The 12,388-nt window shown below is 42.5% G+C and overlaps 1 protein-coding gene across 1 annotated transcript in view; it reads right to left on the reverse strand.

Moving 5' to 3' along the window:
- The window catches only part of plxnd1 (plexin D1), an 85,090-nt gene that overhangs the window by 49,780 nt on the left and 22,922 nt on the right, over window positions 1-12,388 (reverse strand). Inside the window, exons 5-9 of the mRNA XM_067412863.1 lie at window positions 10,626-10,752; window positions 9,291-9,468; window positions 8,895-9,003; window positions 2,058-2,157; window positions 705-803 (exon numbers count right to left, since the gene is read on the reverse strand). Coding sequence (XP_067268964.1) covers window positions 705-803; window positions 2,058-2,157; window positions 8,895-9,003; window positions 9,291-9,468; window positions 10,626-10,752 — 613 coding nt within the window. The remainder of the gene's footprint in view (window positions 1-704; window positions 804-2,057; window positions 2,158-8,894; window positions 9,004-9,290; window positions 9,469-10,625; window positions 10,753-12,388) is intronic.

Here is a 12,388-nt window from a genome sequence, read left to right on the forward strand (position 1 = left end):
GGCTTTTGTTGAGTGAGTCAGACTATTGCAGTCCATTAAAATCAGACACACACTGCACAACACACTCTTCTGACTCAGTCATTCTGTCTCGTTTCCAGTCCAAATATCTAACAATTCTTAAATCAAGATGCGTTTACTAGATATGTTTTCTTGTTTTGTTGAAAATAAAGTGAGTTTTTGCTTAAAACAGGCAAAATGATCTGAATCTTCATTTAGATTTGATTTCCAACAAAACAAGAAAAAAGTAAACGCATCTTGATTTAAGAATTGTTAGATATTTAGACTGGAAACGAGACAGAATGACTGAGTCAGAAGAGCATTTGAAGGGTCAACAAAGAGGTCTGAAGAACGATTCCCACACTGTCAACCGTTGAATATCCACGACATAGACAGCCACAGAATGCACACAAACATCATGGGGAATACCTGCACACGTCACACACACACGCTTACTTCACACACTACACACACACATTACATGTGTGAAGCAGGAGCTCATCTGGAAGTCATAATGCAGACCCACACAGAGTCATTATCCAAATGAGCACAGCTGAAGGAGCATCGTGTGTGTGTGTGTGTGTGTGTGTGTGTGTGTGTGTGTGTGTGTGTGTGTGTGTGTGTGTGTGTGTGTGTGTGTGTGTGTGTGTGTGTGTGTGTGTGTGTGGATTTATGGGTCATATATGTGTAAAATGCTAGAGTCCTACATGTTCTACATTCTTTAGGTCCAGGGTGAACACATGAGAGCTTCCAGTGGGCAGAGGAGGAACATCACGAGCCGCCATACTGGGACAGGAGGAAGAGTTCTGGGAGACAAAACAGGACACTCAACACAACAATACACAGCGCTGTTTACAGAAACTATAATGCAAGCAATCTCCTGTGTGTGTGTGTGTGTGTGTGTGTGTGTGTGTGTGTGTGTGTGTGTGTGTGTGTGTGTGTGTGTCATGTCAACACCAGAGGAAGGGTGGTGACAGTGAAAATGCAAACATTGGTTATTTATGACGGCCCAGGCTCAATCAGGCCACCGTCAGAATGTTTTTATGGAAAATCAGAGCGTTCGCATACGAGAAAAAAACACACCAAATCCTAAAAGGGTCTTAAATTGCCACATATTTCCCAGCCGTTTTCAAAGGCCGTCTTGAGAAACGCACTGGCTGCAGGAATGACTGAGGGTTTATTTATTCTCATGCTGTATTTTTAGTGCATTGCAGAAGATATGATGGATCTCAGTAAACATTAATCTCTTACAGGACACTGAGATAAACACGGACACAATGATGGCATATTAATTCAGCTTGTTGTGCTGCATACTGGGATAGGCTGTGCATGAGCTTTGGAAAATAGTCAGGCATAACATTATGACCACTTTCCTAATGTATGCTATGCCGCCCCATCCGCCTCAAACTGAGCTGCTCTGTGTATTCTGACAGCTTTCTATCAGAACCAGCATTAACTTCTGGAGCAGTTTGAGCTCCAGTAGCTCGTCTGTTTGATCGGACCCCACGGGCCAGCCTTCGCTCCCCACGGTCATCAATGAGCCTTGGCCGCCCATGACCCTGTGGCCGGTTCTCCACTGGTCCTTCCTTGGAGCACTTTTGATAGATACTGACCACTGCAGACCGGGAACAGCCCACAAGAGCTGCAGTTTTGGAGATGCTCTGACCCAGTCGTCTAGCCGTCACAATCTGGCCAAACTCGCTCAAATCCTTACGCTTGCCCATTTCTCCTGCTTCACACACATCAACTCTGAGGACAAAATGTTCACTTGCTGCCTAATATATCCCACCCACTAACAGGAGCCGTGATGAAGAGATCATTAGTGTTACTCACATCACCTCTCAGTGGTCATAATGTTATGCCTGTGCATGTTATGTACAAGATTATCATTGTAATTGTGCAGTTGTCACCTTAAAGAGCTATTCCAACCTCATCTGAACCTTGAATGTTTTGACTTGAAAACCACATTCATTTTAAGGTTACAAACACGTTTCTCAGGGTATGCTGCGGTGTAAACGCTCTTGTATGTGATCGTGTGTGTGTGTGTGTGTGTGTCTCACCTCCAGGAGAAGTCGCTGCGTGTAGTTTTTGCTGGAAACGCATGAGTTGAGCTGAGGGTCCCAGTAACAGCGCCACACTGCATTTAAACAGCTCGTGCACCTACAGCAACACACACATTATAACACCGTTAAAACACACACACACATTATAACACCGTTAAAACACATACACATTATCCCACACCATTATAACACACACATAGACACACACACATTCCCATGAGAATTTTACTATGTGGTGAACTGGTATCCGATCTGGTCACGGCCCACTGAGGGTCAGAGAATGTGTTACCTGCAAATTATGCAATCGCTTTGAGACTGGACAGACTGAATGAGTTCGACATGTGGAGGAGAGCGGGCACGAACTAACGCTTTCTGACTGTCCCAGTTTGTGTAAATCCACTCGGGGTTTAGAGTATTTATTTCTCCCACATTAATTGCACACGTGTCTAGTACAGTCATGTGGTTTTGTTTCATTAATACAGTGTGGAAAGACAGATTAAACTGTTATCTGATAGGCCTATAATCAAAAAAATATCCAAAACAAGCTAAAATATTTTGTAAATAAATACAATAAATAACTTTTTGAAATATAAAATACACACATTTTTGATTTTGACAACAAACATGTCGCTAATACAGCTGTACAGCAGAGTTAAAAACACAATAATAATGAATAATTTCTGAACATTGACAGTCTTTATTTACCCTTTTATCCTGGTTTCTCAAAATAATTCATAAACGTATAGAATATAATATCACCGTTCTAATAGCGGCTCATTATAACGATTTAAACGTGTCTTCTGCTGTTAGATCAGCATTAAAGAACGACCTCAACTAATAACAGATATAAGATTAAAGTAATATCAGATTTGTCTTATTTTAAATAAACACAAAAAACAGAGATGAAAAATAAACGTAAGTAAGAAATGTACTTTTGCTATGGTGAAATAAATGTTCAGTGGTCTCTTCCAAATATTTTTTTTTATTTTGGCTCTATATTTCTGTCTATAGTGTTGATATGGACACTAGTAAATACACAAAGTTTGGTCATCCTGGTGTGTGTGGAACGTGTTGAAGTGTGTGTGTTACAGCTCACCCGCGCTCCCCGACATTAACTAAAGAGTCTCGTGAAGTCTGGGTGTGCTAATAAAGGTTTACACGGACCCTGCCTACACGCACAAATAATCAAGAGAAACACACGTATGTGGCCATGAGAAGGTATAAATGTGTTCTGGCAGGTTTGTGCGTGTGCAAATGTGGAAAAGGCCGGGAGAAAACATTTCCTCATGAATACAGAGGTCAAGAGAACTCAAGCTTAAGCAAACGTGAAGCCCAATAAACGGCTCTCGGGTGAGAAAAGAGAGCAAACAGCTGCTTTAGTGTGTGAAACTTTACACTTCTGCAGAGCTGCTTTAGAGCTGGGTCAACATTATCTCGTAACTGATCAACTTTACAACTGATGTGATCTGAATAATGGCACTATTGTCTTTCTACAGCTGTTTTACAGCAGACGTTTGCATCAGCGATCCCGTTGTTTTCTGTTTCTTTGAAAGCATCTGTATTTAATAAAGCGCTTACAGGAATAAAGCTGACTTGACTTGAAGCAGTGAAGTGTGTCTGCGGGAGGTGGAGAGGCTCATTCACTCTCTCACACACACACACACACACACACACACAATTAGCCCAGCATTCATTACGACACTATCTCACACACAGAGAGCAGTGTGTGTTTGTTTAAGATAAGACCCAGCACGAGTGTGTGTTTGAGTCACTGCAGTGCGACAGATGGAGTGAATAACGCCTGATTGTGAGGCTCGTTTAGTGTGTGTGTGTGTGTGTGTGTGTGTGTGTGTGTGTGTGTGCGTGTGTGTGTGTGTGTGTGTGTGTGTGTGTGTGTGTGTGTGTGTGTGTGTGCGTGTGTGTGAGAGAGAGAGAGAGAGTGTGACAGTAACCAGACATCACCTAAAACACTCTTATCACTGATTTTTCTTTTGACGTTTGCCATCAAGTCTTTCTATCCGTTAAAAACACCCCATGTTTTACACAGGGAAAATGAAACCTTTGCTTTATAGTCATGATTTTGTAAAATTATATTTTTATTCTGATTTTGTGGTGAAATATAACCAGAACATTTCATTTCAGAGCTAATATCTTGTTACTGTTACTCATTCATGTAATCGAGACCTAAACATGCCATATTAGTGGAGCGGTGTGTTTGACTTCATGCAATGCTACACACTGTAAAAACATCATTATTTTTTTAAATAAGTTACCTGGTTGCCTTAAAATGTTGAGTTCATTGAAATTGAAATTTTGAGTTAATACAATGAACATTTTGAGATTCGACAACCTTTATTAAAATATTATTAAAAGATTTTGTAAGCATATTGGGTAATTGTGTGTGTTTTATTTCTGATGATGCAGTGAAACATGCCAAATTGTGCTATTTTTATGATTTATAATTTTTTTTATGTGGTTCAGGTACAAAAATATTTCGAGTTTCTATTTATTAAACAAATTTCCTTCATCGTATCAACTCACATTTTTTACTTCAATAAACTCAAAATTTTAAGGCAACCAGGTTACTTACTTTTTTAAGTTAAACCAACAAAAAACAACCAATTCTTTTTCAGTGCAGCATAACCCTACACTCTCAGAAGAAAAGGTTCTATCGGCACTACGTATTTGGAACCCCTAAAATATTCTTTATAGATCTCTTTTTAAGTGCCGAAAGGGTTCTTTCTTGTCATTAGAGAACCTTTTTAGCATAAAAGGTTATTTGGAGTTGAGTATACAAAGAAAAAAACACTACAAAAAAAGCATTTTTGTCTTGTTTTTAGTCTAAACATCTAAAAAGTCTTACATAAAGAAACAATTACTAGACGAGCAAAAATTATTGTCTTGTTTTGGGAAAAAAGAACACAAAATGAAGATAGTTTTTGCTTAAAATAAGCAAAATAATCTGCCAATGAACAAAATAATATTGTTTTAAGATTATTGTTCTCCACCCAGAACCTCCGTGCCCGTCATAAGCCTATTGTGGAGTTGGCTCCACCTGGGAAGTTCGTCCTTCTGCCAATCGGGTGAGAAAAATAATCTTATTTCTGTTCAGGACGGAAACAAGAAACAAGATTTCAATCAGAAATAAGATTATTTTTCTCACCCCATTGGCAGATCATTTTGCCTGTTTTAAGCAAAAACTCACTTAAGTTAGATTTTATTTTTAAGAAAACAAGAAAGAATATCATGTAATTTACTTATCTAGTAAATTCATCCCAATTTAAGAATTGTTAGATATTTAGACTAGAAACAAGACAAGAAGAGCATTTTTTGCAGTGTTGTCAACTGTTACATTCCATGTGTTTTGTACTGTTTTGGTTTGTTCTTTTGTTTCTCTTCTCTGTTTTATTAGTTATTCTTGGGACCATTGGGAAACTCGGCTGTTCACTATAGCATCATCATGTAAGACGCAATGAGTGACGTTCGACTCTCTTGTTTATTATTTGTGTTTCCGTTATTATGTTACATATTCACATTTACTGGTTCTTTTCAACATATAACATTTCATTTACTAAACTATGTAAGCTTCACTACGTGTTGTTTGTGGTTGTTTCTCCTGTCTACACCTCCACAGTCACATCTCACATAAATGTTGCATCATCTTCCTGTTTACATCTTATAAGCACGTAACATCGACTCTTTGGATGCATCATGAATCCGTCTTGGACTGATAGTTTGCCAGCTTAACCCTGAATTATCGATCCATTTGCTCCACCTAGAACCTCTATGCCCACCTCTTTGTGTACCAACTATTTCCCTCATCCCTCTGGCTCCTCCCTGCTCAGCCGTCTCTCTTTAATCACCATAGACATACAGGCCTTCGTCTGTGATTCGTCCTTCGACCACTTAAGCTCAGTCGGCTCAGCCTTTCCTTCCTACTCCATCTCATTCCTCATGAAAAAATAAATAAATAAAGGTGCCAGGAAGAACCAAAAATGGGGTTTCACAGTGAAGCCATAGAAGAACCATTATTGGTTCCCCAAAGAACCATTTTGTAAAAGGGTCTTTAAAGAACCTTTTTTTTCTAACCATGTTATAGTCTAAAGTTGCTGTTTGGGCTCCGTCCTGGCTCTTCTCTTCCTCAAATTGGGCTTATGTCCTGGTGTTGCTGTTTGGGCTCCGTCCTGGCTCTTCTCTTCCTCAAATTGAGCTTGTGTCCTGGTGTTCCTGTTTGGGCTCCGTCCTGGCTCTTCTCTTCCTCAAATTGGGCTTGTGTCCTGGTGTTGCTGTTTGGGCTCCGTCCTGGCTCTTCTCTTCCTCAAATTGAGCTTGTGTCCTGGTGTTCCTGTTTGGGCTCCGTCCTGACTCTACTCTTCCTCAAATTGGGCTTATGTCCTGGTGTTCCTGTTTGGGCTCCGTCCTGACTCTACTCTTCCTCAAATTGAGCTTATGTCCTGGTGTTCCTGTTTGGGCTCCGTCCTGGCTCTTCTCTTCCTCAAATTGGGCTTGTGTCCTGGTGTTCCTGTTTGGGCTCCGTCCTGACTCTACTCTTCCTCAAATTGAGCTTATGTCCTGGTGTTCCTGTTTGGGCTCAATCCTGGCTCTTCTCTTCCTCAAATTGAGCTTGTGTCCTGGTGTTGCTGTTTGGGCTCCGTCCTGACTCTTCTCTTCCTCAAATTGAGCTTGTGTCCTGGTGTTGCTGTTTGGGCTCCGTCCTGGCTCTTCTCTTCCTCAAATTGGGCTTATGTCCTGGTGTTCCTGTTTGGGCTCTGTCCTGGCTCTTCTCTTCCTCAAATTGGGCTTGTGTCCTGGTGTTCCTGTTTGGGCTCCGTCCTGGCTCTTCTCTTCCTCAAATTGGGCTTATGTCCTGGTGTTCCTGTTTGGGCTCCGTCCTGGCTCTTCTCTTCCTCAAATTGGGCTTATGTCCTGGTGTTCCTGTTTGGGCTCCTTCCTGACTCTACTCTTCCTCAAATTGGGCTTATGTCCTGGTGTTCCTGTTTGGGCTCCGTCCCGACTCTACTATTCCTCAAATTGGGTTTATGTCCTGGTGTTCCTGTTTGGGCTCCGTCCCGGCTCTTCTCTTCCTCAAATTGGGCTTATGTCCTGGTGTTCCTGTTTGGGCTCAATCCTGGCTCTTCTCTTCCTCAAATTGAGCTTATGTCCTGGTGTTCCTGTTTGGGCTCTGTCCTGGCTCTTCTCTTCCTCAAATTGAGCTTATGTCCTGGTGTTCCTGTTTGGGCTCAATCCTGGCTCTTCTCTTCCTCAAATTGGGCTTATGTCCTGGTGTTCCTGTTTGGGCTCAATCCTGGCTCTTCTCTTCCTCAAATTGAGCTTATGTCCTGGTGTTCCTGTTTGGGCTCAATCCTGGCTCTTCTCTTCCTCAAATTGAGCTTATGTCCTGGTGTTGCTGTTTGGGCTCCGTCCTGGCTCTTCTCTTCCTCAAATTGGGCTTGTGTCCTGGTGTTCCTGTTTGGGCTCTGTCCTGGCTCTTCTCTTCCTCAAATTGGGCTTATGTCCTGGTGTTCCTGTTTGGGCTCCGTCCTGGCTCTTCTCTTCCTCAAATTAGGCTTGTGTCCTGGTGTTCCTGTTTGGGCTCCGTCCTGGCTCTTCTCTTCCTCAAATTGGGCTTGTGTCCTGGTGTTCCTGTTTGGGCTCCGTCCTGGCTCTTCTCTTCCTCAAATTGGGCTTGTGTCCTGGTGTTCCTGTTTGGACTCTGTCCTGGCTCTTCTCTTCCTCAAATTAGGCTTGTGTCCTGGTGTTCCTGTTTGGGCTCCGTCCTGGCTCTTCTCTTCCTCAAATTGGGCTTGTGTCCTGGTGTTCCTGTTTGGGCTCCGTCCTGGCTCTTCTCTTCCTCAAATTGGGCTTGTGTCCTGGTGTTCCTGTTTGGGCTCCGTCCTGGCTCTTCTCTTCCTCAAATTGGGCTTATGTCCTGGTGTTCCTGTTTGGGCTCCGTCCTGGCTCTTCTCTTCCTCAAATTGGGCTTATGTCCTGGTGTTCCTGTTTGGGCTCCGTCCTGGCTCTTCTCTTCCTCAAATTGGGCTTATGTCCTGGTGTTCCTGTTTGGGCTCCGTCCTGGCTCTTCTCTTCCTCAAATTGGGCTTATGTCCTGGTGTTCCTGTTTGGGCTCCGTCTTGGCTCTTCCTACCGTCCTCTTGTCTCCATCTTTTGTCCCTGCCCTGTATCCTGTGGTTGTCAGCTTTGCGTCCTCCTCTTTTGGGCTTGTTTTTGTTATTATAGTTATAGTCGCTTCTTGATGGGGGAATGTACTGGTCATCTGTGTCTGTTTTAGGTGGGTTTACATGTGTTTTAGCTCAGTTTCCTGAGTTTGTTACCATGGGTTTTCATTGATTGTTTGAAATGTTGCATCTGATAGTTCTTTGATTAGTTTGCTTTGGTAGTTAAGCGTGTGTTTGCTTCAGTTCTGGTTTACCGGTTGTCCTGTTCCAGTTTATGAACTCTTACTATTCTGAGCATTTTTTTGTTTCTTTGAGTTTTCATTTAATAAACTCAGCTGCTGCATTTAGAGCCAGCCTTTTTAATTTATTTGTTACAAGTATGTTTTCCATTCCTCACTTTAACTGATTGCATATTCTCACACCATTTGAGAAGGTTATATATATAGTTGTGCACTAGTGTGAATGCTTTAAACTGCTCTAGATGTGAAGTTATACATCGCACTGTCTCCTGCGGCCCGGAGCTTATTAACACCTTGACAGATGCAACATGTAAATGAACTCACACACACCTGTCAGTCATGCGGCAGATCAGCACTTAAAATAGTGTTCTCCATATACATACGTGTGTGTGTGTTTGTGTGTGTGTGTGTTTACTCACGCAGTTGTGCTGTGGATCACTCCCATTCGTTCACACTCGTAAATGATGAAGCTTCCATAAACCACCGGAACCCCATTCACCTTGATGGCCACGGGGACAGTGATGTGATCTGAACACACACATTCATCTGCATCATAACTCATTACAATCATATGAGAACAATAAAAACACTTCTGTTGGAATGATTTAGCCCAAGACTCTCTTGAACTCTCTCAAAACTTTCCTGCACATTTACTAAAGCTGTATGTGTGTGTGAGTGTGAGTGTGTGTGTGTGTGTGTGTGTGTGTGTGTGTGTGTGTGTGTGTGTGTGTGTGTGTGTGTGTGTGTGTGTGTGTGTGTGTGTGTGTGTGTGTGTGTGTGTGTGTGTGTGTGTGTGTGTGTGTGAGTGTGTGCACCTGTGCTGAAGGGGGTTGTGGGATACAGGTGCAGCGGAGGCAGAGGACAGGTCTGTATCTGAGTGGCGCCGGAGTCCAGATGAACTGTGGCGTTAGTGGAGAGGCCCAGCCCAAAATCACACTCCACCCTCAGGCCCTGCAGATCTGGGACACTGCCGTTAATCAGGATCCCCACGTCCTGAGGAAACACACACACACACACACACACACACACACACACACACACACACACACACACACACACACACACACACACACACACACACACACACACACACACACACACACACACACACACACACACACACACACACACACACACACACACGTTAGATCTTGGGACTTTCCATAGGGGTAATGCATTTTACACTGTACAAACTGTCCATTCTATTCCGCTACAATGCCCCCAAAACACACACTGCACACACACTCTGAAGGTTTAGAAATAACTGAAATACTCCAGCCGGCTCACACACACTCCTCTCTCCATCACATACACTCACTTCTACATCACACACACTCATCTCTCCATCACACACACTCATCTGTCCATCACACACACACTCCTCTCTCCATCAAACACACTCATCTCTCCATCACACACACTCATCTCTCCATCACACGCCACACTGAGCTCTATTGTTGTCAGGATGGTCGACTTCCTGTCAGGGTGCCTGCTTCCTGTTTCCTGCTTCCTGTTTGGGCTGAAGACTAGTTTCCCCGAATCATCTGCAGCTGAGAGCTGTGTGTGTGTGTTTGTATCTCAGCTCCTCACATTACACACCACTAGATCTTCCAGCGTTATTTCCAGAGTTTGTGCGGGAAAACAGCTTCAAATGTTTGTTTGTATAAATAATAATCTCCTCTTAAAATACCAATCATCATATTGAGAGTTGTGTCCTGTGTGTGAGACTCCGTTGCAGGGAATTATGCAAATCAGTCAACGCACAAACAAGCTCAAAAAACGAGAGGTAATTATATTACTTTTATCATGCAAATGAATGCATAAAATAGGCTTTGAAGTGAAAGAATAATAAGCAGACATCTCACATTCAGACGAGAGCGAGTGATGACAGAAACAGAGGAACATCTGGAGGTATTTCTCATAACTAATGACAAAACTAAATGGATATTTATCATAATGCTTTTATGGAATGATTGTTTACATTTATCATTGTATACACATCAATTAGGTGTAGGGGTAGTGTGTGTGTGTGTGTGTGTGTGTGTGTGTGTGTGTGTGTGTGTGTGTGTGTGTGTGTGTGTGTGTGTGTGTGTGTGTGTGTGTGTGTGTGTGTGTGTGTGTGTGTGTGTGTGTGTGAGTGAGTGTGTTACCCTCATGTGTGCGTTGCGGCTGATCTCGGACGGGGTGATGGTCATGGAGGGACACTGTTGGACATCAAAGCTGGAGATCCACGATCGGCTCAGAGTCCCACTGGAGCAATTCGTCTGCACAGAGCACCTGAAAAACATCATCATATCAGCCTTCATAAGCTCTCTCTTCATCATCATATCAGCCTTCATAAGCCCTCTCTTCATCATCATATCAGCCTTCATAAACTCTCTCTTCATCATCATATCAGCCTTCATAAGCCCTCTCTTCATCATCATATCAGCCTTCATAAGCCCTCTCTTCATCATCATATCAGCCTTCATAAGCCCTCTCTTCATCATCATATCAGCCTTCATAAGCTCTCTCTTCATCATCATATCAGCCTTCATAAGCCCTCTCTTCATCATCATATCAGCCTTCATAAGCCCTCTCTTCATCATCATATCAGCCTTCATAAGCCCTCTCTTCATCATCATATCAGCCTTCATAAGCCCTCTCTTCATCATCATATCAGCCTTCATAAGCCCTCTCTTCATCATCATATCAGCCTTCATAAGCCCTCTCTTCATCATCATATCAGCCTTCATAAGCCCTCTCTTCATCATCATATCAGCCTTCATAAACTCTCTCTTCATCATCATATCAGCCTTCATAAGCCCTCTCTTCATCATCATATCAGCCTTCATAAGCCCTCTCTTCATCATCATATCAGCCTTCATAAGCCCTCTCTTCATCATCATATCAGCCTTCATAAGCTCTCTCTTCATCATCATATCAGCCTTCATAAGCCCTCTCTTCATCATCATATCAGCCTTCATAAGCCCTCTCTTCATCATCATATCAGCCTTCATAAGCCCTCTCTTCATCATCATATCAGCCTTCATAAGCCCTCTCTTCATCATCATATCAGCCTTCATAAGCCCTCTCTTCATCATCATATCAGCCTTCATAAGCTCTCTCTTCATCATCATATCAGCCTTCATAAGCCCTCTCTTCATCATCATATCAGACTTCATAAGCCCTCTCTTCATCATCATATCAGCCTTCATAAGCTCTCTCTTCATCATCATATCAGCCTTCATAAGCTCTCTCTTCATCATCATATCAGCCTTCATAAGCTCTCTCTTCATCATCATATCAGCCTTCATAAGCTCTCTCTTCATCATCATATCAGCCTTCATAAGCCCTCTCTTCATCATCATATCAGCCTTCATAAACTCTCTCTTCATCATCATATCAGCCTTCATAAGCCCTCTCTTCATCATCATATCAGCCTTCATAAGCTCTCTCTTCATCATCATATCAGCCTTCATAAGCCCTCTCTTCATCATCATATCAGCCTTCATAAGCCCTCTCTTCATCATCATATCAGCCTTCATAAGCCCTCTCTTCATCATCATATCAGCCTTCATAAGCCCTCTCTTCATCATCATATCAGCCTTCATAAGCCCTCTCTTCATCATCATATCAGCCTTCATAAGCTCTCTCTTCATCATCATATCAGCCTTCATAAGCCCTCTCTTCATCATCATATCAGACTTCATAAGCCCTCTCTTCATCATCATATCAGCCTTCATAAACTCTCTCTTCATCATCATATCAGCCTTCATAAGCTCTCTCTTCATCATCATATCAGCCTTCATAAGCCCTCTCTTCATCATCATATCAGCCTTCATAAGCCCTCTCTTCATCATCATATCAGCCTTCATAAGCCCTCTCTTCATCATCATATCAGCCTTCATAAGCCCTCTCTTCATCATCATAT

The sequence above is a fragment of the Pseudorasbora parva genome, chromosome 13 (assembly GCF_024679245.1).
Source record: "Pseudorasbora parva isolate DD20220531a chromosome 13, ASM2467924v1, whole genome shotgun sequence".
NCBI lineage: Eukaryota > Metazoa > Chordata > Actinopteri > Cypriniformes > Gobionidae > Pseudorasbora > Pseudorasbora parva.